Here is a 26,260-nt window from a genome sequence, read left to right on the forward strand (position 1 = left end):
AAATCTTGGGCAGCAAACTTAGTGTTGCCAACTATCATTCTAAACGAGCGTTTCGATAAATAGCTAAAACTCAAGCTAGTAGCCACATTTAGCAGTAAAAATCTGAAGTGAATTGTCCAACACTGTCTTACCGCGTCACTTTTTTCTAATTTAAAATAAACGTAAACGAGAATTGCGTTCGCCAAACTACTGGATTGTGATTAAAACTCAAGAATAGCCCGCAAGACAACAGTTGAAGTGGTGCTAAACAAGCTATCATTGCTAATACGCCGGAAAGAAGAGCTAGCCGAGGGCCCCACTTTCACCCGGCTGCCTAAAAAGACGCCGCGTTTTGCACATTCCTGCAAATTCCAGAAACTTATTAGCGATCGCCGGATTAGCCTAGTATTAGTACACGATGAGCAAGGACATCTACTACTCAGACAAATACTACGATGAGCAGTTCGAGTACAGGTGAGTGCAGTGCCGGCAGGCTGGCGAGCGTCGCAAAGTGGAGCAACTGTAAACTATCCCCTCTCTCCCTTCCCAATCTCGTGGACAGACATGTGGTTCTGCCGAAGGAAATGGTGAAGATGGTACCCAAGACTCATCTGATGACGGAGGCCGAGTGGCGGTCCATTGGGGTGCAGCAGTCGCGCGGCTGGATACACTACATGATCCACAAACCGGAGCCACATATTCTGCTATTTCGGCGTCCCAAGACGGAGGACTAGAGGAGGCAGTAGAAGCAGTCGAAGCAGAAACAGCACAGGCGGCAGCAACTTCTGATACACATACCTACATACATTTGCCCATAGGAATGCCCATCCGGCAGCTGCCACCGCTGCCTGTGTGCGATTGTATTGGTGGTGGTGGTGGTGGTTGCTGGCAAAACAACTGTTGCTGCAACAACAACAAAAACCACAACATCATCATTATTATCAGTAGCAGCAAATTCTTCTGGAAACTACATCTTACCTTTCATTCATACACCTATTTGTAGTGCTGCCATTTTACCTCTTACTTTTAAATAGCGCCTAGAGCTACGTATAAGTTCTACATTTTGTATACCCTTCTAGGTTGAGAACTAAAATTGTAGTTGCCATAGCGGAGAGGACTGCGAACCAAAAGAAACATAGCGCCTTGAAAATTACTTTCCCTCACACAAATTTTATAGTATATTATGTTGCCATTTAGCCATTTCAAACTTGAAACTGAATCGAAAAATGTTACAGCATTTAAGTTTAAAGGAAATCTGATTTGTGATCTTGAAATTCTTAATCAATACCTAATATTAAAATAAATATGTTTAATTTATGGAGAAGCTTGAGGCGTTGATTGCTTTAAGTTTTTCTAAAACAATGAAAGAACCTATATTTTATTTTTATTGATAGTCGATAATTTCAAAGGGATAGTTATAGACTTCATTATCATTGTAGTTGCATAAGAAGCTGGATAAGAAATTTTGGAATATGTTTTTATGAAGGCAATAAGATAAGTTAAATGAAAATGATAAAGAAACAGAAACCCGAATTCTGTAGAGCCAAAAATGTTTAGGTCAGTGCCAACTTGATTGTTTCTTAAGCCCCCTCGAAAGGCCCATCCGCATTACGAAGCACTTTCTGAATTAACTTTGGGCCACCAACACAGATAAGTATCTAATTATTTAGTTATTTATACATCATAATATGGCAACATATGCCATTTCCAACCTCAACATTTTGTGGGATTTCTAAAATTTCCAGTGTCAAAAATGAAGATCGACAGTTCCGGTCCCAATGTGTGAGTGTGCTGTCCACGGCTACATGTCACAGGCGAACTAATCCGATCCGAGCCTCAGCTCACCTCTCCAACAGAGAAACGGCGATCCATCCGAATTGGGACCAGCAAGTGGATGACTATGGTTAGGGACTCTGGTCAGCGGTGTCAACGGCAAGCCACTTAGCCACATCCCATCCTCCGGCCTGCTCTTCCGCAGTTAGAGCTCACCACAGCGATTTCCCACCAGCATGGAACTGGAACTGGCCCCCAAGGCAAATCGAATTGTAGCGGATCAAAGGCAGCTAGCTGCAGCTGGGCTGCTGATTTTTATTACTATATTTCTGCTGCGGATATTTATTATGGGCGAATATGAAACCGGAAATGCTCAACTAACATTCTTTCGGCCAGCTAAGTCCTAAGTCTTGCCCACTTTCTTGTCGTGCCTATTGTATTCCGGGGTTCTACATTCAATCAAGTTCAAGTAGTCCATGGTTAGGGCCATTGTTCGGCATTATTATTTCGGGGTGGTTTGTGGCGATCTTTGACACAATTTAAATGCACAAACTTGACCCACTTATCCGGTAAGTTGGTGCTATGTCGTAATAAACCAGATCTGGAGATAAACTTGCTTTCTTTTGTAGCGGAAAGCGGAGTGGGCAGCCTTGTGGCAGGCGGCACACCCCTGATTGGCATTAGCAACAAAATGAGGATGATCAGAGAGAATCGTTACAGAATGCAGCGTCTAATGAGGAGGATGCAGTTTTAAGTAGGACCCAAGAAGCTGCCTATAATGAGCTCCTTTCACTGCACTCCTGGATAGCTGTGGAAAGGAAAGCGAAACAAGGCGCGATAAATTACGCGGCCTACACTGCGTATGCGTTACGTGAGATGCGGTGAGAGCAGCGCAGTCGGCTGACAGCAGCCACCAGCTAGCAGAGGCTGAAAAGCCGCGGCAGCGCCAGCTGCTTTTGATGAATGAAAGTCAACCCCCCCGCACACACAAACACACACTCGCCGAACACTCGCACCCGCTGAGACGGATGCCGAAGTCGGCGTCGCTGCCGCTGAACAATTTGCGCGGTAGCTGACTATATTCGAATTTGATTTCGATTTAGTTTTAGTACTGTTTTGCAAACCGACGAGTCAGGTTCTACAGCATTGCCAGCAGGGCTGACTAGACCAGATCGGTGTGAGTGATATACATATAGTAGTCCCACGATCGCCGCGTCTCGTGCTCGAGACATCGAGTCTCCCGATCCAACTCGATCCGATTCGACTTAATCCTCCCCCTAAAAAGGGTTTTTCAAAAGCTGTCGCCCAGCCTGCGGCAAATGTGAATACTTTTTAAAGTAAGTGTTTCGGAGAACTGCCAAAAACTATATGAAAACTATTCAAATTTATTTCCGCACTCGGCCAAAACCAAAAAATAGTCCAAAAAGAATATTATGACAATAATGTGATGTGCTGAAATTTTTTAATATTATAGAATCATACTCTCGCGCCTTGTGAGACACTTTTTAAGGATAAGGACTGGCTGCCTTAAATACCTATTAGAATTTTCATTTGTTGCCAAGTGATTATTTTCCTTGTGGTGGGTAAGTTTTTATTGGGTTTACTGGGTCAGTGCTCCTGTCATTTTGAGTCCTTTATTAACCCATTAATTCCCTAAAAATTAGGATTGAAAAAATTACAAAAACATCTAGCTAGACATCAGATTGAATTGTCATCTCATCGATTTACTCTTCGCGGGTCACAAGAGAGAAGCGTGAATAATTCGCGATTTGCTAGACTGATAAGATTCTGAATTGCCGCCCGACTAACCTTGATTGAACGCCCACCGACGCCTCGACGGGGGCGTGTCGGGCCGTTTACGCGGTTATGTCTCTTCGCTTTCTTTTTTAATTATTTTTATTTTTAGCGCACAATGCACTTTATTTGCGCGATGCACCAAAATTCTTTTATGTTCTCTCACGAGAAAGAAAAAGTAAGCGAAAATGAGAGATGTAATTCTGCGAAATGCATGCGACAAATAATATTCAAAATTTAAATATTTGAGTGTCATGTCCGTCACCAGTTTTTTCCAAGACAAATTAATTTTCGCCTCAGGGCAGAAAAAAGACCAGATAACCATTAATGAATCAGTTTGATTGAGGGCCAGAGAATTTAGTTTCGTGCTTGACTGTTCGTTTTTTTTGCGGAAATCTACCAATTCTTGATAAAGTAAAAGTTTATGGAAATTGTGGGCTACCGTTTCGAGATAGTCAGACATGAAGTCTATAGATAAGGGCGTCTAGATTACAGCGTCATAAAATAAATGATTTCTTATAGGCTTTAAACACTTAATGTTTAATTAGATTATAAAAAAAACTCTTCATACAAATCACTTTTATAAAGTTCTTAGGAAATTGTATTTATAAGTTCATAAATTGTGATAATATGTTTCATTAACATGCAACAACACCCCCTCTAACACACATATTCAGCTAAGATCGGTGCAGTTTTAACTGGTTTTCCCCTCCCCAGACGTACATTTTATTAATGAATTTCCTCACATCAAAAAGATAAATGGGTGGGGTCAGCCTTCGCCCCGGCAGCCCCTTGTCTGACCCCACCCCCGCGGAATGCAAATCAATTTGCATTGACAATGAATTTGCTGAAACTCGAACATGGGCTCTCAGGAACACAGTTTGCATTGCATTAATTAGTTGGGTAGTAAAAGCGCGTTATATAAGTCAGATTATATGACGTTAATTAGTATGCATCTCTGGATATATGTTCATATATTCAGAGGCAATATATTTGTGTTTGACTACCGACAACAATAATAGAATTGTGCGATCATGTAAACTGGCTGCCAATCAACCAAAAAAATGGCGAAGAGACGATTTCCATAAACACACGTATGGAATGTTTATGAAATGATATACTACATGAGGGACTGGACTTTCGGGGAACTGCAGCTCCCGTTTTCGGGCCAATTAGAGCTTCGGGCTTTAGTGCCTCGCTAACAAACACAAAGATTTCAAGTTCACCCACGATCACGGGCGGGGTGGATGTCAAAACAGCTATCTCGTTTCCCATTAATAATGGTTGTTTTCCTCGTTTCCGCTTCGGGTGAAACCCATCCTTTTGGCAATGTACTTTAATTATGTAAATATTGCGATGGCGACGCCCATGGATCAATGCTACTTCCGCTGCATTTGAAATTCAAAGACAACTGCAACAATTTTTTTTATAAATTACACAAATTCAAAACGAACGCAATGTCTGGCTGCATAGGAGTATATAAATATGCATGTAAACAATTTGATTTGCCTTACTCACGGTCAAGTTCAAAGTGAAAAATATGAATAAAAATTAAACCAACAGACAACTGCGATTTAATCAGTTGTTCAAACGGGGCTTGGTAAATAAATTAGTTTTGTAGTGCAAGTGTGCGCGACTGCACTCCAAGTACACACACTCGAGCTGCGTTTTTATTAATCAAATTAATTTCTTATCGGCAGTTAAACTTGGCCCAGCCACCTCTCACCCTTTTCAATCAAAGGCAGAAAATAACCAAGCCATTAGCCAATCAAACGATTCATTTAAACACCCTGTGCCTTTCAATGATATGACACGGCTGACAAAGTACGAAAAATAGAACAGCGCTCTCTGCCAAAGGTCTCTGTATCAATGGAATACCCAAACACCTGTTACCCACCACCCAGTCGACCTGGGCACATGCCAATCATCCACTCAGAGACGAGGCAGTCGGTGTTCCATTCTGTAGTTACATACATCAATTAGGCGAACCGCAGACACCCGACCACGGACCCTGTTGTGAACATTGGGCACATAATGGCATTATTGTCGCATCTCTCTTCCAAATGGTGCGGAGCAACCAGACAATTGCCATCAGTGATCTCATAGTGGAGATTTAAATGTAGTTTATATAAGGGAAAGTTTTTTTTTTTAGTGCTACGAGTTGAGGAAAGCTTACTTGAAACTGGTTTCAATATTTGTTAATGATTTTATGGTTCTTGATTGTAAAAAAATCACAAATCACTCAAATGTATCGATCGAAAAAACTTCAATAAACCAAAGAAACAAATGCCTAAAATATTTAAAAAAAAACTTTTCGAAAAGCTGTTTAGATATCTTTTGACAAAACTTGTTTCTAAAACCTTCTGTACCAAGTACATATCTAACAAATGGTTTAGTTTCTAAACTTTAAAAAGCCCATTTAACTTTTTAGGAAAAAACTTCCTAATGGAAAAACACCACAAGAGTTTTTAGTCACTTATTTAGTCCCTCAAACCATCCAATTCTATTACTAGTCCAAAGTGATCTCAATCTCATTCCTGCCGTCACTTCAATTGCAATACAATTGGCTAAGTAATTGCAAAGTGTGAACATTTTCGTTGATTAATCCAAAATGGTTCTCGTCGTAGTGTTTCCCAATTGAGAGGATATTGCGATGACCATGGTTCATAAGCGGCTCGGGTGGCTGACAATTTGGGTCACTTTTCCGAGATGAAGCCGATCATATTGATCACCGTCCGCCGTTTGCATTCCGCCCTTGCACCCACTCAAGACAGGGAATTAGTTTCTATCAGTCGTTAGATCGTTTATGTAAATTTATTTGTTTGGCACGTTTCCGATGAACTTGTTTTCCATTGCTGCTCCAACGCCTCGATTAATTGAGTAGCAATTCGTTTGTTTTTAGCACATTTGTGCATTGTGCGATAAAGTGTCAAAGCTTAGTGAGAAACTGGCAGACGTCAACTTAATGATTGTTTGGCGCTGTTTGAGTTTGCCAAACTTCGAACTTCCTTCCGCTCTGTTCTCTAGAAAAAGCATTTTTCGAAAAATCATACTCGTGTTTGAAATAAACCCAGCCTTGAACAACATCCGTCCGGCGTCGTGTCAAAAGTAACACCCCTCGCCCGGGGAAAGGGGTGAGCATAAATCACACAAAAGCCCAGCTGCCCGATGCGAATCATTTCGGGGGTTGTAAATAACTGCGTTGTGCGAAAGCTCAGTCGTCGATCGTTGTTCGCCCCGTGAGGAGGAAACGCTACAGTAACCCCCTCGAAAACATCTGTCCTCTGGTTGGAACTCGTTTTCCGTCAGAGTCCCTCTAAGGAAAACTTGAAATAATATACTTTAGCTTTTTCCAGGTGATGTTCCAGGAGAAATAAAAATATTAGAGAGTATGAAGTCACTAATAAGTATTTACAATTCCTACTTTCAGGTGACTTAATTGGGTAATCGCTGCTTGAAGGGAACCTTTGGCATAGGTTTTTATATCTGGCATAGGATTGGCTAGGACGGACGCCACGACTGCGTAAGGAGGGCAACCAGCAGTATCCAGGGTTGCATAACCCTAGCCCCAGAAAAGTCAAAGGACCGCAGCCATGACGCGACCCAAGCAGGATGAGAGCAAGTTCAAGGCCTTCATGCAGGAGAACGTCCTCACCATGGCCACCGTTATTGGTGTCTTTGTGGGCGGACTCGTCGGATTCATCATCAAGAACAGCACAGGGGAGTGGACAAAGCGTGAGATCATGTACATATCCTTTCCCGGAGAGATCTTCTTGAGGTGAGTATAAAATACTGGAGAGTTTAAATGAGTGAACAACCTAAAACTGATCAAAACTCTTTAAATTCAGAATGCTGAAGTGCTTGATTGTGCCTTTGTTGGTGTCGTCAATTACCAGTGCCATTGGTGGCCTGGACTTGAGTATGTCCAGCAAAATTGCCACCAGGTAAACTCAAAATAAAACATAACGAAATATTCTTTAATAATAATAAACTCTTATATCACAGAGCCATCACATACTACTTTGTGACTACCATATCGGCTGTCATTCTGGGCATTTGTCTAGTGACCACACTGCGTCCCGGACAGGGAGCCAAGATCGTGGAAACCCAGACTGAGAGCATCGACAAGGCCTCCAAGGTGCTAACCCCCGACACCCTAATGGATCTGGTCCGGTATGTGATTATCAAGAGTTTCCAGAACCAAAATCAAAAACTGATAAATCTTATTTGCTTCTCAATAGAAACATGTTCACGGACAACATAATTCAGTCAACCATGTTCCAGGTGAGTTGCCTCTTCTACTTGCAACAAGCATACGCACTGTGGTCCAAAGTAAACGAACAGAAAATGCAAATAACTGTGGTAGAGGTAGCAATTATTCAATTCTTTGCGGTTTGGTGTGATTTTGATTGAAACAAAGCGCGAAACATAATCAAAACTGTCATGATAGGGATACCGCAATTTCAATTACGATCCAGCATCAAGAAGGGGGACTGCCGAGCGAGGGCTTCGCTCCGGTGTGTCTGTGAATGTGCCTGGGCCTGTGCATGTGCTTAAATTTCAATTATCGCATATATAGTACGGTGACAGACAGCCGGAGAACGTGAATGAGTATCAAAGTGGTCAGATCAGCACGATTTAGGAGACCCCAGACGCAAATTGAATCAAAGTACTTAGCTGTGCCTGTGTGGCAGATATGTGGACATTGTACCTCCACATAAATATATAATTATATGCTTACACATATGTACATTGTACGTATAGTATGTTGATGTAGGTAGGCAACCAAATGAATATTCATGCGCACAATTAGATTATTGTTGACTCAATGAAGGGGAATAAAAAACCACGTCGACTTTCGCTAATGCAACTCCAACCTTCCAATGAAACAAATATGGAAAATATTATTGCAAAATCGCCGCAGAAGATGGGAGGATGGGAATTTTTTGTCGACACGTCACTCGCGAACATTTTGTGGTATCAGAGTTCAGAAAAAGCGAATAAACATGTCTTGTGCGATTATCAGTGAGTTGGGCAAGCAAATAGCCTCCCTATTAATTATTTTTCAATCGGTTGACCGCAAAATAATATTGAAACCTATTCCTTTCTTAGCACCGCACTGAGATCTATGAAAACACCACCATTAGCCCAGCACGTAAGTTTCTTTGCACTTCATAGAAGCCTCAATTTGAAATATCCTTGTTCCTATACCCAGAGCCCATGGAAAACTGGGAATTCAAGTCGGCTCAACGCGAGGGTTCGAACGTCTTGGGTCTGGTCATGTTCAGTGTCATCCTAGGCACCACTATTGGCCGAATGCGAGAAAAGGGTCAACTGCTCCAGGACTTCTTTACCACCTTGAGCGAGGCTATGATGACCATCACTTCCTGGGTGATCTGGTTAGTAATAGAAAATACATTTGGTGAATAAGGTAATTGATTATTTGATCTCTTCAGGATTTCTCCCCTTGGCGTGGGCTTTTTAATTGCCGCCAAAATTATTGAAATGGAATCGATAGCAGCAACCATACAGTCCTTGGGATGGTATTTCATCACGGTCATGATCGGTCTTTTCCTGCATGGTTTTGGTAAGTGTTGTTTGGTCAAACTATCATTCGGTTTTTAAATAAAAATCTTATTCTAAACAGGCACCATTGCCGTGATTTTCTTCCTGGGAACTCGACGTCTGCCTTACAGCTTCATTGCCAAACTGAGTCAAGTCTTAGCCACAGCCTTCGGAACTGGATCCAGCTCGGCCACCATGCCCCTGACCATCAAGTGTCTGGACAGCATGGGCATCGATCCGCGAGTCACTCGCTTCGTCATTCCAGTCGGTGCCACCATTAACATGGACGGAACCGCACTCTACGAGGCCGTGGCTGCCCTTTTCATTGCCCAGTACCGTGAGATGAGCTACTCCTTTGGCACCATTGTGGCCGTCAGCATAACAGCCACCGCGGCATCGATCGGAGCCGCCGGAATCCCCCAAGCGGGTCTTGTCACCATGGTCATGGTGTTGGACACAGTTGGTCTGGAGCCAAAGGATGTATCCCTCATCATTGCTGTGGATTGGTTACTGTAAGTTTGAGAAAAATAAAATATATTTCATATATTTACTTACGTATTCTTCGCACTTTAGCGATCGCTTCCGTACCACCATCAATGTTATGTGCGATGCCTTGGGCACAATTTTGGTTAATCATCTGTCGAAGAACGATCTGGCCAGTGTAGACAGGGTAAGACCAGGTTCTCGGGACCTTTAGCTATATTTCTTTCTACATGAAAACTGTCTTCCTTCAACAGCTGAGTGCCGAGCCCCATGAGCTCCTCGAGCTGGGGACCAATGGCCACGAGATGAAGGAATGAAGGCAGTCTTCGCTTGGCGCCTATAACCGCAAACGATGAGTGGACATGGCCCGGCTGTGGGCATGTTTCCACATCCTCCCCAGCAACGACAGCGACAGTGATGACTACGACGACGATGACGTGGAGTTTTAAGTGGGTCATTGCTGAACAGGACACAGGCTGGGGCGGATGCATCACGTTTGTTTGCGGATAATTATGGGTGACCAAGTCGCATCTAATTTCCAGATTGATTAATTTGAAGCAGATACCGTGGCACGGGGCCAGGGGGCTGCCAGAGTACAAGTACTAAGCCAGCAACGAATTTAAGTGACATATTCGTTAACTAGTTTGTTTTTCACAAGAATAAATTAAATCGAGACAGCAGCAAGCACAGAATATATGAGTTAAGATCGAAAACAAAAGAACATTTATCGTCTAAATTAGAGATACTATCATGGTGTAAATAATTTTTAAATATAATTAAATTGAGTTCAAATTTGCATTACATTCTCCCATATGATTAGTATTAACAGCGAAACGACTCAAAAATTAAGTCAAAGCAAGCAAAGCTAAGAAATCGCATTTTGTAGGTCGCAAATTGTTGAGATCCAATGAATCGTAACTAGTATTTCTTAATCGTTATTCTACATACAGTGTTCTGACTTAGCGAATCCAAACAATTCAATTCAAAAAACAAAAGGACGAATAGAAAACTAGCAAAAGCCAATAAATTTCTAATAAGTACCATACAAGCCAAAAAAAAATTAAACCGAATCAGAATTTCTAATGCCGTTACAAGTTCGTGTTCATAGTTGAGCTTTGTAAATACTTAATAGCTTAAGTATACATACATAAATCTTTATGGAAAATATTTATATTTAAAGCGTGGAAAACAAATTCTTGAATGACAATAATAGGGCGCTGCAATAATCAGACAGCCATTCAATTTATATACGTAACACATTATTTATTACATTTATGCAACCAAAAAAAACTTAAATTAGGTCATATTGGTAGCAAAAGCCAAAAAAAAATAAAATATTACAATACAAAAGCCATAAGATTATTAAAGTGTTTGCCATGCTTTCTGCAAAACTAAAGTTTGACGAAGAACCGAAGAATTGTTTAGGTTACGAATCATCTAAAAATGTTTGTAGTTGTGTGTAGTCTAAATATATGTTTACTAATAAAACTTTATGAATATTACGAGAGCTCTTGATGTTTTAAAATTTCAATAAACCTGATATGGTTTAATAAAAGAAAATCCCTTGACTTCGTAACTGCCACAAAGGTTGTAGAGCCACTGGCCTACTGGGTTTACAAATAAATAAAAGCTTCCAAAAACCGCAAGAACTTCTACACTCTAGAGCTTAAATTTAGCTTTTGCATGTTTCAAGGTAGATGGCGTTACATTTTGGTTCGTAGCAATTTTTTAAAATCGTATATTTTCTTAATATTGTACAGAAATTATTTCTTACACTAGTATTTTCTAGCAATGTATAAAATAAAAAATTTAACAGAAAACTTCTGAAAATGTATATATTATTTTAGATCCCCACTTCTAACTTATTTTAAGAGAAGCTTAAACGAGCTAAGCTAATGAAATATTTTATGCAAAAAAAATGTTCTAACCTGTCATAAAAATACACTAAAGTTCTAGCTTTACTAAAAGGGGAACCCTTGTACCCCCAAAGATACCCCCAAAGCAATGGTGCTTTGATCTATCCAGGGTCCCATCTGTGTGTACTTTCCGCCTACCCATGCCAAACCCTTATCCATAAACCGACTGCTTCTGAAAAAATAACAAACAAAAGGCCCTAACGAAAAACAAAGCTCGACAAATATAAAATTGGGGGCCCATCGAAAGGGGGACACCGAATGGTGAAAGAAAAACTTTACATTTGAGCTGGGAAATGCAGCAAGGTCATCAAAACAAAATAAAATAAAATAGAAACAAAGTAGCAGAAAATCTCGATGACTTTTCAACTTTTTCGTTTGTCAGGTTCGTTTGCATAGCACCGAAAGTTGTGATTTATTTTCCAATAAAGAGTTTGCCTTGGGAAGACCCTCAAGTCAAACTATATATTTCTTATATACACTCTAGCAGAACCCTCCCTAAAAGACACAGGCAGACCCACAGCCTCCCTACTTCTCCACACAAAAGACACAAAAATGGACACTTAATTTAGAATTCAGAACACTGACAGAACACTTGTTCAAGTTAGTATGCCTAAAAACACTTTTAAGCAAACACCAGTTTGTTAAAGCCAAGTTTGTAGGAAATCCGCTCTAAATTTTCAGTTTTTTCGTTTTAATTAAATTATGCTCTATCCGCTTTCAATATGATACCCAACCAACCGTTGCGTCCCATATACGAGGATATTAGACAGCTCTCCGATCCCCAGCTGTCCATAATGTGCCAGAGCCACAACATTATCATTGGGCCGATCACTCCTCAAAACCGCCGCCAGGCCGAATGGTCGTTGCACGTGGCGCTGATCGGGGAGAGGGCCAAGGTCCGGGCCCAGGAGCAGTTCGCCAGGGAGTTGAAGATGCGCCTTAGTTCCGATAATCCAAGGTCTCCGCCGCCGTCCCAGCAACATTTTACACACTTCAGTGTGCCGGAGACCCCAAAACATGTGCCACGGTCGTACTGGCCCACTCCTGGATCTTTTAACCAAAGGGCTCCGCCGGGATCGTACCGCCAACATCAGATGAATCCAAGTCTGTACAGACCCTGTGGTTACGACGAAAACGACGACGGTGGCGGTCCCAACATCCTGGGCTTCAAGGTTCCCTTCTCACTGAATACGGCCCGGCAGTACAGCGTGAAAATTGGCGAGACCCTGCGGCGGTTTCAGGGAGGCGGTGAAGCCACCACTTGTTCGGGTAAGAATACAAAAAAATCCAACGAGGCTGCTCATCGGGAGACAAGCCAATGTCAGGATAATCACAGTATGCTAGATATGTATCAAGACTCCCACCAGAATGTGAATCAGGATAGATACCTTGAAACTGAAGATGAGGCCTCCGTAGTGGCATCCCTGGAAGACTCTGACTACCCAAGCAGCCGTGAGACGGAGCGGGACACGCTTTCAGAGCGCTCGGAGTGTGATCGCCAGGTAGAGCAGACTCTTCACTGTACCATTGGAGAGGATCTGCGTCCGGCACAGAACTTTGTTCGATCCAAGTGCCACGACCTCCGAGAACTGCAACCCACCCATCCGAATGACCAATCTCGCAGTGAGTACGCGAGCTTTGCGAGCACCCCGTCCATTTACCATGATTTTCCAATTCTGGTTCCCATGGATCCAATTCCGCCACCTGCCCGAAGGATATCCTGGGCGTCGCCCCTCCTCTGGTTTTGGCGTTGGCAGGGGATACAGAGAGTGGCAAGCACCAATCGGGGTATCCAGTTCCAGCCTATTCCGGCAGCAGAGCGCACCCACGAGAGAGATGCGGAGCATGAGCTGGAGCTAAACACAATCAATTACCTCAACGAGGGTCTGCCGCCGGGTGTGCGGGATGAATTGGTGGAGCTGATGAGCAAGGTGCCCTTGCGCGACGACAGCGAGGATGAGGTAGGGCGGCTGCAGGGCGAAGGAATTCTGGTCACTCGTCGCACCCCCATCGGTTTCTTCCGGCACATTTTCCAACTAATCCTCTGCGATCAACATGGAATACTAGATCGGGAAAAAGTTCGATACAGCTTCCTGTGTTGCTGCCTGGTAGTCTGCATCTACCTGAGTGTCAAATTGATCCGATAGAGCATTCAGTAGGATTCACCTTACTGATCGAATAATCCGAAAATTCGATACAATCGGGGCAACACCTCATTATATGCGTCTAAAGCCTTTTTACGTATATCCAAACACAAATATTATTACATTTTGTATGAAAGAGAAGCAGTGTGTTTGATTATCTTCATTTATTTCTTTATCTGCGGTGGTTACACTTTTAAACATCTGCTATGCAGTGGTTGAGTTCAATTTGCGAACAAATGGCATGTCGTCGAGGGCCATGCATTGCTCATACGCCACGTGTTGCCTGAGTCTGAGCCAAGTCGTCGCCCGCTTGCCAAATACCCATTTTCGAGTTGAAACGGAAATGAAACTGTAATTATATTTATGGCAGCCTGAGCCTCAGTCGCAGTCTCAGCCGGAGAAAGAGCTGCAAAAGAGTTGGGTTGCTCCTTGGGTCCTTGGCTGGGGATTGCATAAAAATGAGCCCTTTAAGTCGCTCCCATCTTTGCCTTTCCGCTGTTGCCTGACCCCAAGACCCAGTTGCAGGTGAGGAAATCTCATTGCTGTTGCACCGATGCGCAAACTTAATGACTTTCGGCAATTTGCCCAACTCGAATCTTCTTCTTGTGCCCCCGTGCCCCGTGCTTCCGTGCCACCGTGCCAACCGTTGCAGCTTCCGCTTAAGCCAACTCTCGAGTTGGGCGGCCATTTGCAGGCGAGGTGTGGCCATAAATCTTCCTAAATGTCGCAAAATCAACACAACCGGTTACTCCTGTACCTGGCCATATCTCAGTGCCAAGTGCAATAAGTAATTTACATAGGTACACAGGTAAATGCGGATGGCCATCTCCATCTAATTTTCTGTCCAGGGACATGATTGAGTCATTCCAGCTTATTGCACTCAATAAAAACCTTTTTATTTCTTGGTTAAGAGCGTATCTCTCTGAAATTAATTCGCCATAAATATTTCTTCAAGGCCCAAGTGGAATTACTCATGTTTCTCCGCTTATCCGGTAAAGTCATCGACGGCCAGCAACTAGGCAAACAAAAAACCTAATCAAATGCAATTGGCGTGACCGGAGACTCCAGCAAGGGAAAGACATAAATAAAAGTTTGGCCATAAAACCACAAAGAGACATAAAATGGGCATAACAAATTTAAATGGCATAAACAATTGCCAACAGAGTATCCACCCATTCCACCGAATCGAACTACAGTGGTACAAATGCGGCACGGTTTTTGACTCCGGCCGAGTTGCAGACAATGCGAGTATAAATTTTCAGCCATAAAACCAGACAACCGTCGATTGGATTGGCTGGGGAGCACAAATTGAGGATTGGCCAGAACTTTCAGTTTCGGCGTGCCTTTATGCCAATTCAATTTACCGGCAAATCGACTAGCTGCCTTTCCAGGGCTTTTCCAGAGCTTCCCTTGGCAGAATCAGAGCCAGGGACACCGTAGGATATAAACATAAAACGCCAAAGTAATGCGGCCATTTAATTTATATTCCGGCAGCATTAAATGGCATTTTAATTTCTATGGAAGTCTTAAAAAAGTCCTGAAAGTATTTCCCCTTGTCCGGCATCTTTCGCTCTTTTCATATTTATGTCTATAAATTTATTTTGCACTTTCCCATTTCTCAATTGCGTGCAAAAGATTTTTACATTTAATTCAATTTGGCGTCTAATGGATGGGGCAGTTGGGAATGGGGCAGAGAGGGTGGGGCCCAAGGGCTGCAGGGAGCGGCTGCGAGACCTTGGTCTTTCACCAACTGGGCGTGGCCATGTCTGTTTTGTAGTCGTTGCGTGAAATATGGACCAGGCTACTTAGTGCTCATCCCCCAGAGCTGAAATCCGATGGATGCCGTAGCTAAATTACCGTTACAAATTTGCGCTACTTTGATGGCAGCCTCCTGGAATCCTGGTCCTGGGATACGGGCATCCTGGCTACTGGCTCCAGCAATGTCATACAAAATTTATTCCCCCTACGTGACTCCGCTGCAAATCTTCGCTTAGTCCGGAGGGTCAAACAATTCCGTCCCTTTGGTGGATACAGAAGGAATAGTTTTGGGTCATTCCATGTTGATGTTGCTAATGGCTTCTATGGAAAGATGGGGGTCAACTCATGGTTCGTTAGGTGAGGTCTACGTTGACCTCTCACGGCTGGAACTCGTATTACCCCAAACATTTTTTCAAAACAACAATGCACCATAAAAAGTTATTTCTTCTAAATTAAAGTATTTTGTTTTATTCACCCTCGTATCAAATATTTAGATATGGGATAACGAGATCTTGGTCAGAAAGGTTCTTTTCAAAACGAGTTAGTCATCTGGCTATAAAAAATTAATTAAATACATTTTGTATTCATTGCAAACTTCTTGTCCTGCATATGCAGCTTCGTACTTCCGCAATAAAACTTTTCCTCGAAGAGCCATACAAGTTGTTACCCATTTGCCGAGCCAATTTTGGCTGCCAAAGTTGGCCAGCTTCTTTTGCCTAATGAATGGAACTCCAAACTACCAAAACCCCCCTAAAACGCGTCCTAGAAGTTGTCCTAACCCCGTGGGGGAAAATGCAATTTTGTAATTGACTCACAATCAGTCGTGCGGAAGTTGTTTAGCTATGCAATATGGCTGCCAAATGCGACAAACGGATGCAATTTGTGAAATATGCACGAAATAAGACGATAAAGCGATGTCCTCAAGAGGGAGGAGAGTGTGTCCTTGTGGGATATGCACAACATGCACCCAATGCAACCCAATTCTACTAAAGATTGAAATGTCAATCCCTTTACGAGTGCCAGTGAGTGTGAGAGGGTCGTGTCCACGTCCATGTCGGTGTCGGTGTCTCTGATCCTGTTCCAGTCGCTCCGAATGAGTGCAAAATGTTTGTCAGCTAGTTTGTGATGCAATTTTTGCATACCCTATAAATTCAACAATAGTCAAGTTAGTGGGTATGATGTTTAAAATGATTTCGGTATCCAAAGTATTTAAAAATAGGACCTATGTAAAAAAAATGATAAAAAATATATTAGAATTATCTGCATATGCCATACAGTATAATGAAATTATTTATATCAAAGCCAGGTAACAACTAGTCGCTATAAAAAACTCGCATTTATAGTCGAGCCATTGAATGTTGCCAAAATGTCGCCCGGGTAGCGCCCACATGTCTGAGCTGGCTGACGCGCCCGAATGCCGCTGGCAGATGTTCCACCTTTGCACTTTTGGACAGGAAGCGGGCTGAGGAGCCAAAATGTTTGTCATAGTCTGCAGGAGCCCGGAGCGACGTCCTAATAGTTTTTATATGCGGTTTGCTACGATTTTTACCTTTGCCATAAACGAACAATTTGTGTAATGCATTTGGTGAGCGATGTGGTCTAAACCGCATCTCCAAAAATGGTAAAGCAAAATGGTTGGCCAGGAGAGGGGCGCATAGGCTTTTAAAGATATGTTAAAATGTAAAACCCACAAAAAAAAATTTTTTTTGGAAGCTTGGAAGGTATAACATTTGTCAATCCTTTAATTACCAGCAAAAATATGACAACTTCCTGATTTAGCCCCCATGGTTTGAACATGACTTTCCGGCCGAAACTTCGTCAATATTTTAGCCCTTCGTAGCTTATTATTATTAGCAAAAGTTCACTAAAATTATTATAATAAAATTTTTACCCCGCAGCGAAAAAGGCCTTTAGGCGGTTTCTTTTTAATACTATTTAACTCTTATATTGCATTTCATTAAACTAGGTTGGTCTAGCTTACGTTTCATTGCTAATTTATATAATTTGTTTATAGAAGAGATGTAGTTCCTAAAAGAAGATTGTTCGGTGTGCAAGATTTGAAGGACGAACAAATTTTTTTTATGTAGTTGTTGAAGATGTGGTGGACAGTTAGATGAACTTTGTTGCAGTGTGGGCAGATTGACGGTGGAGATTTCTTGAGAATATTTTTTTATAATGTTTTAAAATAGTGGGTGTAATTATCCCATATGTAAGAATTGAAATGGCATGATTGATAATTATGTTATTTATGTTGTGTTTATTGTTCGTATATTATAGTTGCAATGGGTCATTTGTCTTCAATCTTCATTACAATATCATAAAAATCGAGGAACACAACTGACTCAATTTTTTGCCAAAAAGATGAAATTATTTGAAGGCACTTGAGTAAAATTTACCAATTAAGATCAAGGCGATTAAGTTATCTCTATTTTTGCCTTCCCACTCACAAAGTTTTTTTGCTGAAATGTTCACTTTACCACCAGGAATAAGAGTAAAGCAAATAACATTGTTCACTCACAGTTTATCTAATTAATAAGAAAAGTTCTGGAGAAGTGAAGAAGGGGAAACCTAACTCTTCCACAGACCCGCAACAACAAATGTTTTCTTTTATTTTTATCATTTATTTTTCCGGTACATTTTTGTTTTGTTGATGCAAATGTCAACAATTAATTTGAAGGCAAAATATGCGCAGTCTCAGGGCACAAATAAACAAAGACTGAGAATTACAGGCGGTGAAAAAAAATTTGTGAAGGAAAATTGCAAAGGCAAAGTAAACAACGAAGGAAAATTCAAGGAGCAGAGTCCTGGCAATTAAAGTTGAGACTGCAGGGGCGGATCCAGAAACAGATGAGCAGGTGGCTCCTTTTTTTGAGGAGCAGGTGGCATAATGAAGTCGATTGGAAGTTGAGTTCACTTGAGTGGGAATAATTTGCTTTAATGTTTATGTTTATTGCCCATGGCGAATACAAAGTAGGCAAGAAAGTGGCCAGGAATATGAATTTCATAAACACTCGAAGCCAGCGCCCACATGGCGTATGCTTGCTTATTTATTATAATTCATGAGGAGAATTTTCAGTCATTACGAAAAAGCTTGAAAAGGCTTAGAAGGCATTGTTTCAAGGAAGTGATTAACTATGCAGCCTGTGGCCTGCTCATATTTAAGGTTCAAAGGGAATAAAGAGCCAGGCATGAATATTTCATGGGACTTTCCCTTCAGTCATCTTCGAAACTTTAAAGTTAGATCCAGGCCTGGCACTTGAGCCTAAATTATCGAGCCACATCATTGGCCATCATAGTGGCCCATCTTGGGTGTCTTGCCAAATTCTGTTCAACAAACCGCTTTAATGGCAGCCCAGAGAGCTTTCGATTTCATCCGTCTTTCATTTACATACATGTCCTGTGAAGCAAACAGAACTTTTCCTCGGCTTTTCCTGCAGCTCTGTCAGTTGGATTTGATTGATTTGTTGGGCAATTTGCTGCCGCCTGTTGTTCGTCGGAGTTTTGCGAAAAGTTATGTAGCCTGTCTCTGCTTCCCAATCCACTTGAATCGCTTTTCTGCCACATTCATGCATGATTTATGCTTGAGCATAACATAAAGTTTCCCGTGAAGCAGTTGGGGGCAAGGATCCCCAGAAAAAGCCTGGAGGGCATAGTGGCTCTCTGGCCAGAAAATCAGTTCAAAGTCTGGGCTGGAATCAATCAAAGACTTAATGGCTTATTGGGTATATATTCTAATATCGTCTTTGAGCTCGGACCACTGGGTCAATCAATCAAATGTCAGTATTTTTGATAATTAGCCAAATAATCAGAACAATAGATAAAGTAAATTATTATTCGAAACTAAGAAGATTACAGAGTTGAAGAAAATAATGGAAAATAGCAACTTGAATCGAATTTTAATGCTACTTAAAGTATGACTAATAAATGTTTCAGTTTTTAAATAAACTAAACTGCAACCTTGTTTAAAAAACGATATAAATTGAATTAAATGCATCTTGCAAAGAGAAAGAAATACAATGAAATATTCAACTTTTTTTTTACTTTTTCTAGTAAATTTTTCAGAAATAAACATTCCAACCGTGGCTGGCTATGAAAAAGGTTTGAGAACAAACATTTGTGATAGTAAATATTTTTGTAAATATTTTATTTTATAAACAGAGAAGTGTGATGCAATTCACAGTAATGGAGGACCTTGCCGGATACAGCCCACAACGATGTGGACTTTCATAAAACGACAGAAAAGATGCATTGATATTGATTATTTTGGATGCCCGGACACAAAAAACATATTTAAGTCGGAAGACGAATGCCGGAAAGCTTGTTCATTCGTTTTTTTTCAATAAATCCAATGTTAATAAGTCCATAGTCTTTAGTTATTATAAGCATTTTATGACGTAGAAAATAACGCTGCATAGACGAAATAAGAGTATTAATTAATTTTGGCAAGCTGTCTCGGCGCCTGCAGTTTATGGCTGCCAATTGCGCGAACAAAGCCCGGTTAATTGAAGCCAGGCGACATTTTCCTTTGACCCCATTGAACTTTCCATGGTAAGCATTCATTTTCTTCTCGCTCACCCTGGACACAGTGTTTATATGTGAACAAAAAAAGGCTGAGAAGCTGAGCAGCACCGAGCTCTGATTGATTGAGTTTGTGTTTCAGTGGCAAGGCGGCTTCCAGTTAATGGATCAATGGCTTTTTGTTTAGTTTGCTGACATGCTCGTGTACACTCACCTCCCCAGACTCAGACTGTCCCCCATTCGTCCTAATGAAGTGGATTGGCAGTAAACAAATTGGTTTCTTATATTGCAAATCAAATGAAGGCAAATTGATTAAATCACTCAACGATTTTTCCATTAAAAAGTGGCTCCATGTTACAGTGTTGTCTAGTTTGCTTTGATTTACTGGAAAACTTTTACTATGAATATTATCCTAGGAATTCTCAATCGTACTAAGAGCTTGTACCATCCCTTGGTTGCGTAAACCAATCATCCAATTCTAAAGAAAATAAATATTAAAAACTTTTTTAACAATTAATTTAATTAATTCAATTAAAATGAGCGTCCCCGATGTGGGAATGAGGACGGTGACGAAGAGAACCACATCTCAGTGGAACTTAATCCAAGGCTTTGGCAATTCAGTGATCCTTACAATATAGTAAAAGTACCAAGCACTACCAGGGAAAGTGTGGCGTCAAAATTGACCCATCGTACAAGAAGCTAGAAGCTATCACCTCCGACGATGGTAGAGAAAACACATTAGTCCTAATTATAATTTTATCAAAAACGAGAAACGCGTTGAATTTATTTACCATATATGAAATACAAACCAAAGCTTATAAAGGCTTTTTAGTTGTTCGTTACAATTGGCAGACCCTTAAAGGTTATGGTTTTATGAGGCAGACAATTCTATTGATCTATAGTTTAAGTATTTTTAAGAAGTAATATAAACATTTTTATTTCTTGCAGTGTTTTAATTTTTGATTTTTTGAGAAAAAACATTTCAAGCAAGCCTTGGTCAAAACGTCAAGTTATAACTTTAGATGTTTCCAATCGACCTCACCAAATCTCATTCCTTTTAAAAAACTCGAACATTGAACATAATTTTCACATCAGCTAGCTCTGGTACATTAATACACAAAAATACTTTCACACTTTTTCAATTTAACTTCATACTGTGCGAGATTTGAAGAAATCGACTCAAGATGCACATCCCGGAGGTGGACATGTGGAATGTTAGCAAATGCAGTCGTTTGCAACGTCAGGTCATCCTCAAAGCCATGCCTCCAGGACTGGCGACAGTGGACTACGCCGAAATATATCATCAGGACATGTTCTATCTAGACTGCCAAGAGTATCGGGACTATTCCAGGGACCCGTATAACAAAGTTCACATTCCAGCAAGGTTCAGGGTGTACATGGGCAAGTGCACTGAAAAAGAGGACACGGAGAGTCAACGGATGCTCGAATCTCCTCAAGGGCGAGTCGATCGCCAACCTATTGTGTTCCCGATCGAATATCCCCACGACATGGCCCTGGACCGTAAGGATTGCGAATTTATAAAGGGTCGTAATTCCAAATACTCCAATCTGTCGTTCAAGCGATAGATTTGGTAATCTAACAGATTGCCGTTTTTATGATTTAAAGAGATTTATGAAATATATTGTATATAGGTTGACGTATGAGTTAGTGTTTCTTCTAGGGGGTTTGAGTGTTATAGCTTCTAGGGTTGAAAGAGTTATTAAAAAAATATTTAAATGTGTAGGGTTTTTTATTTCAATTTGCTAATGACTAGGTCTATAAAAAAAAAGGGGCTGAAGTGGGAAGAAAATTTCTCATCTGAAAAAAAAATTCTGTTGGTGTTCCCTGTACTTTTTTTGCGCTCTACAATATGTCCGTCCATCTGTCTGCGCGTATCTTCCTGTCTCTGTTGTTTGCCATCAGTTGGGATGCACTTTTCACCCGCTTGCTGGCGTGCAAATTGCTAATGAATTTAATTCCCACGCACACACACCCACAGACTACTGTGTGTGTCTACACCAGCTACGTGGATGGGCGGAACCGGAAACGGTGGGTAGGCGAAGGAAGGGAAAAAGGAAACATGGCGACAGCATTGCTAACATCTGATGTTAGCGACAAGTGAACTTTGTCTGTTGTCGGGAAATCTAATAACGGACAACGAACAAACACACAATAACTGTTTGCAGCAGCTACTGTTGTAGTTGCCGTGTATTGTCGGCTTTTAATTTGTGCTGGGACCTGCATATTAAGTGAGGGCAGCTCAGAGCTGATTGAATTGGCCAGGCGGAACATGGGGTGTGCTAGATCCAGTTGATCCGGCCTGCTCATTAGAGGTGCAACTGATTAGGTATACGCCGTGTGTTTGTGTCACCGAGGGCCCCATGAAAAATACACAAAACTGAAATGCTCTGTGCCAGATTTGAGGCCCATTATCACACCGCATTCCAGTTGTGATTTCAAACCATAGGCAATACAGTTTTTTGCAACCCAATTTTCAGTTGCATGAGCCAGAGCCGCTGTAGTTTATTCGCATGGGGCCGAGCCAGGGAATTGTTGGCAAAATCCATTCAAACTTTGCAGACAAATCATAATTTGGGCGTGAGAACTTTATCTTTCCGCTATGGGCTGATGAAACCTCTAGATGTTACTTGTAGAGAGTGTTGTTTATTTTAAAAGTTTACACTAAGCACGCCGTCTTGCAATCCTCTTCCTGGTCAAACAGATTGTTCGTTCCCTGGCAACCACCATAGGTGAAGGACTCGCAGATCTTTTGTTCTTTGATGAAGCGCCACATTTGAAAGGACGCCTTGCAAGGGCCTGTTTGACTGGGTTTGTCATCGCATTTTGCTAGGAAGACTAGCAAGGATGGATTACAATTCCCCCGCTAAATATTCTTCATAACTCACTCTTATCGTAGGCCCAGATACCAGCCATACACAAAAGTAGAAGCACCATAAGGCAAACAGACACACGCTTCATTTTGGAATTTTAACTGCTTTTGATTATTTGGCAACAATTCCTGTGATATCTAGGCGTCTTGGCACACGTCCCAGCACTCATAATAGTTGTCGAACATATTTTCCGACGTCCCGCATCCTCCCCAGTGGAACATTAGGCAGTCCCTCAAGTGGACGTCATAATACCACTTTTTCACATACTTCTCGCAAGGTCCTGTCACTGCTGGCCGCTTTGTACATCTACCTAGATTTACTATTTAGTACTTTAATTGGAAGAAACTACTTCTTATCTACTTGAGCTATTTTCATCATTTCCAAGAGCCCCGACAATCAGAAGAGAAAGCAAAATAGTCTTGAGTTGCATTTTACTCTGGTGCCCAACTTTGAAAAACTAACTTCACACAATTGTAAAGTGTTTCAGTGGATGGCTGATGTAAGCGTATAAATTGTCGCATTTTTCAATCTTAAGTAACTATTTTATACTTCATTTTATACACATTTGCAAAATATAATTGGATTTTATGTAAGCATAGTTGATGGCTTATGTAAGCGTATAAATTGTCGCATTTTTCAATCTAAAGTAACTATTTTATACACTTAGAAAAAAACCAAGAATTTCTTGCTTAAACCAAGTACGAACACTTGGAAGTCGACCAAGAACGTACATACTTAGTTCAAGAAAAATTAATTATTTAAGTATGCATTTTTTATCCTAAGATACGATTTTGAGAACGAAAATTCTTGATTTGAGCCTGAAAAATTTGGCTATCCTAAGCAAGATTTCGGCTGAAAAAAATTCTAGACTTCAGTCATTGCTCTGTGCTGCATTAAAATTCAAAATTTTTAGCTGAGCCATATTTCCCCCTCCGCCTGTTTGGCAAAAAAATTTTATCGATAACCCATTCGTTCTAATTTCAATTTCGAATTCCGGTTTGTGTTGTCAAATTTAGAACCCATTTTTCTATCAGTGACTTTATTTCATACACACTTTCATAATATAAGTGGATTTTATTTTTTACGATTCATTTCCTACGATTCATTTCCTTATACACATTTTTTTGCAGTCCTCTAAGGTTTCGAAAATATTCGACGTGGCCCCGCAACCACCGTATACAAAATATTCGCATGTCTTCGATCGCGACTTGTAAGTGTATCTTGGTAATGCTCCTTTGCAAATGCCCGTCTCACTAGGAGGATATTCGCATTTTCCTGAAAAACGCTTTGGTTAATGAATAATATTATTATTATTTTTAATAAATAAATACCATTATTAGAACAAAAATATGCGGAAGCAGAAGCAAATATGAGGCAAGTTATTGCGAAGAAAATGTATTTAAACATTTTATGAAAGATTTGGCTTCTAACCACTCCAAAAATCAGAAACGAAGTGAGAGTTTTAACTAAAGGTCTCTAAATAATATTATATATAGAGCTTGTCTAATACGAATAATCTCGGTAGAAATAGGAGTGACTAATAAAATAAACTTTCTATTCTGTTAATTTATTTATTTATTATAAATATAAATATAATTTCTCTATATATGTACCTTTGCGTGCGCGAGGAGACTATATACAACCCTAGTCAAAATTATTTTCACAACACACAATTATTTGCATATCCCAACTTCTTTTAGTTGTTATTCTTGTTGTATTCCTGAAATAAATGTTATCGCGTAGATTGATCCTTGCTGCACAGACACAAAAATAAATGCAAGAGATAGCGGTTCATAGGACAAAGATAAAAGCAAAAGAAAACAAGAAAAGAAAGCTAACTTCGGGCGGAGCCGAAGTTTATATAACCTTGCAGTTGAGGAGCAGTCCGCTAGGTGGCAACACACATCTTATATTATTAGATATATAGTGCATCGTATATAGTCGGCCGATCCTTATGAAATTTTGTACATAAGATATTTTGGCCAAATATAATATGTGTGGAAAGTCCCAACCCTCTATCTTTAAAACACCCTCAAAAACACCAAAATTGTGGCATTCCCGATCATTCAGTTATATGGCAGCTATAGGATATAGTCGACCGATCCCGGCCGTTCCGACTTATGTACTACCTGCAAGGAAAAGAAGGATGTATGCAAAGTTAAAGTTAAAGTTAACGCGATAGCTTTAAAACTGAGAGACTAGTTTGCGTAGAAACCGACAGACAGACGGACAGACGGACATGCTTATATCGACTCAGGAGGTGATCCTGATCAAGAATATATATACTTTATAGTGTCGGAGATGTCTCCTTCACTGCGTTGCACACTTTTGACCAAAATTATAAAACCCGCTGCAAGGGTATTTGCACACGTTTTCGGTGCGTCAAAATTATTTTCACAAAACTTAGTTTGATATTAAGCTGAAATATCAGCTTAATATCTAATTTTAACAAAAGATATTCTTAATTTTATTAAAATACATTATTAATATCTAGTTACACCATCTTTAGGCAAATTGGGGACCATTGGGCAAATTCAAGGGTCAATATGGACAAACTTTCGCCAATTAAAGCGATGACTTCGTCGCGTTTACTATTTTTATCAATGGTTCTTTGATTTTTTATAAAAGCCCAATCGTTTTCGATGATATTTAGGTCTGTCGATGATATATAAAACAAGAAAGGAAAGCTAACTTCGGGCGGAGCCGAAGCTTATATACCCTTGCAGTTGAGTCGCAGTCCGCTAGGTGGCGCCACGCATCTTATATTATTAGATATATAGCGGATCGTATATAGTTGGCCGATCCTTATGAAACTTGGAAAATCGAATTATTTTGCCAAAAGAGGAATCCATTAAAACTCCCATCCTTCTAACTTGAAAAACAACGAAGTTATAGCATTTCCGATCAATCAGTTATATGACAGCTATAGGATATAGACGGCCGATTCTGATGACATTTAGCAGATCATATAAGTTGGCCCAAATTAGAATGCAAAGAAAGTCCCATCCTTCTAACTTGAAAAACAACGAAGTTATAGCATTTCCGATCAATCAGTTATATGGCAGCTATAGGATATAGTTGGCCGATCCTTATGAAATTCGATAAATCAGATTGTTTTTAGAAATAGAATCTCTACCAAATCCCATCTTTCTAACTTAAAAAACACCAAAGTTATGCCAATTTCGATCGTTCTATGACAGCTATAGGATATAGTCGGCCGATCCTTACTAAATTTTGTACATAAGATATTTTGGTCAAATATAACATGTGTGGAAAGTCCCAACCCTCTAACTTAAAAAGAAAGAAGAAGTTAGAAAGATGGGACTTAGTACAGTTTGCAGTTTGGCCAATCTTATCCGATTTGCAAATGGCTTAACTTTGTTGTTTTTGAAGCTAGAATGATGGGTCTTTCTACGGATTCCGTTTTGGACAATCTAAT

At 40.7% G+C, this 26,260-nt stretch overlaps 5 protein-coding genes and 2 long non-coding RNA genes across 11 annotated transcripts; 5 read left to right on the forward strand and 2 right to left on the reverse strand.

Moving 5' to 3' along the window:
• The first annotated feature begins 75 nt into the window (after nt 1-75).
• On the forward strand, nt 76-1,346 carry LOC6505372 (cyclin-dependent kinases regulatory subunit). Its single transcript, XM_001964828.4, has 2 exons — nt 76-453; nt 542-1,346. Exons 1-2 carry the CDS (start codon nt 398-400, stop codon nt 711-713), a joined length of 228 nt encoding a protein of 75 aa, XP_001964864.1. The 5' UTR covers nt 76-397; the 3' UTR covers nt 714-1,346.
• Nucleotides 1,347-2,029: 683 nt separating this feature from the next.
• LOC6505373 (excitatory amino acid transporter 1) lies at nt 2,030-11,101 on the forward strand. Its single transcript, XM_014904996.3, has 11 exons — nt 2,030-3,089; nt 6,977-7,324; nt 7,395-7,490; nt 7,552-7,719; nt 7,788-7,830; nt 8,659-8,701; nt 8,762-8,945; nt 9,003-9,133; nt 9,194-9,623; nt 9,685-9,781; nt 9,849-11,101. Exons 2-11 carry the CDS (start codon nt 7,140-7,142, stop codon nt 9,909-9,911), a joined length of 1,440 nt encoding a protein of 479 aa, XP_014760482.1. The 5' UTR covers nt 2,030-3,089; nt 6,977-7,139; the 3' UTR covers nt 9,912-11,101.
• An 801-nt stretch (nt 11,102-11,902) lies between these two features.
• LOC6505374 lies at nt 11,903-13,795 on the forward strand. 4 transcript variants are annotated; one of them, XM_014904999.3, is made up of 2 exons: nt 11,903-13,133; nt 13,225-13,795. In XM_014904999.3, exons 1-2 carry the CDS (start codon nt 12,233-12,235, stop codon nt 13,368-13,370), a joined length of 1,047 nt encoding a protein of 348 aa, XP_014760485.1. In that variant the 5' UTR covers nt 11,903-12,232; the 3' UTR covers nt 13,371-13,795. The 4 variants fall into 4 exon arrangements, with proteins under 4 accessions (XP_014760485.1, XP_001964866.1, XP_014760486.1 ...); XM_014905000.3 differs by having other exon boundaries at nt 11,904-13,133; nt 13,190-13,795; XM_014904998.3 differs by having other exon boundaries at nt 12,644-12,779; nt 12,847-13,795.
• A 5,596-nt stretch (nt 13,796-19,391) lies between these two features.
• Nucleotides 19,392-19,770, forward strand: LOC123257323. Its single transcript, XR_006507362.1, has 2 exons — nt 19,392-19,510; nt 19,571-19,770. It is a non-coding gene; the product is annotated as an uncharacterized LOC123257323 (long non-coding RNA).
• Nucleotides 19,771-20,955: 1,185 nt separating this feature from the next.
• On the forward strand, nt 20,956-21,591 carry LOC6505376. The gene has a single exon (XM_001964831.4). The coding sequence runs from the start codon at nt 21,115-21,117 to the stop codon at nt 21,514-21,516; it is 402 nt and encodes a 133-aa protein (XP_001964867.1). The 5' UTR covers nt 20,956-21,114; the 3' UTR covers nt 21,517-21,591.
• A 983-nt stretch (nt 21,592-22,574) lies between these two features.
• LOC26514694 (isoinhibitor K) lies at nt 22,575-23,299 on the reverse strand. Of its 2 annotated transcripts, none has more exons than XM_014905169.2 (3): nt 23,182-23,299; nt 22,837-23,131; nt 22,575-22,777 (listed from the first exon to the last, which is right to left on the reverse strand). In XM_014905169.2, the coding sequence occupies exons 2-3, from the start codon at nt 22,907-22,909 to the stop codon at nt 22,608-22,610; spliced, it is 243 nt and encodes an 80-aa protein (XP_014760655.1). In that variant the 5' UTR covers nt 22,910-23,131; nt 23,182-23,299; the 3' UTR covers nt 22,575-22,607. The 2 variants fall into 2 exon arrangements, with proteins under 2 accessions (XP_014760655.1, XP_032311278.1); XM_032455387.2 differs by having other exon boundaries at nt 22,575-22,786.
• A 576-nt stretch (nt 23,300-23,875) lies between these two features.
• LOC116656056 lies at nt 23,876-24,370 on the reverse strand. Its single transcript, XR_004311072.2, has 2 exons — nt 24,153-24,370; nt 23,876-24,096 (listed from the first exon to the last, which is right to left on the reverse strand). It is a non-coding gene; the product is annotated as an uncharacterized LOC116656056 (long non-coding RNA).
• Nucleotides 24,371-26,260: the final 1,890 nt, after the last annotated feature.

The sequence above is a fragment of the Drosophila ananassae genome, chromosome 3R (assembly GCF_017639315.1).
Source record: "Drosophila ananassae strain 14024-0371.13 chromosome 3R, ASM1763931v2, whole genome shotgun sequence".
Classification (NCBI taxonomy): Eukaryota; Metazoa; Arthropoda; class Insecta; order Diptera; family Drosophilidae; genus Drosophila; species Drosophila ananassae.

Coding starts and splice junctions, on each gene's coding strand:
- LOC6505372 (XM_001964828.4), top strand. CDS start 398: ATGAGCAAGGACATCTACTACTCAGACAAATACTACGATGAGCAGTTC. Junction 454..541: donor GATGAGCAGTTCGAGTACAG/GTGAGTGCAGTG, acceptor TCTCGTGGACAG/ACATGTGGTTCTGCCGAAGG.
- LOC6505373 (XM_014904996.3), top strand. CDS start 7,140: ATGACGCGACCCAAGCAGGATGAGAGCAAGTTCAAGGCCTTCATGCAG. Junction 8,702..8,761: donor CACCACCATTAGCCCAGCAC/GTAAGTTTCTTT, acceptor TCCTATACCCAG/AGCCCATGGAAAACTGGGAA. Junction 9,134..9,193: donor TCTTTTCCTGCATGGTTTTG/GTAAGTGTTGTT, acceptor TATTCTAAACAG/GCACCATTGCCGTGATTTTC.
- LOC6505374 (XM_001964830.3), top strand. CDS start 12,233: ATGATACCCAACCAACCGTTGCGTCCCATATACGAGGATATTAGACAG.
- LOC6505376 (XM_001964831.4), top strand. CDS start 21,115: ATGCACATCCCGGAGGTGGACATGTGGAATGTTAGCAAATGCAGTCGT.
- LOC26514694 (XM_032455387.2), bottom strand. CDS start 22,909: ATGAAGCGTGTGTCTGTTTGCCTTATGGTGCTTCTACTTTTGTGTATG. Junction 22,787..22,836: donor TATCTGGGCCTACGATAAGA/GTGAGTTATGAA, acceptor CATCCTTGCTAG/TCTTCCTAGCAAAATGCGAT.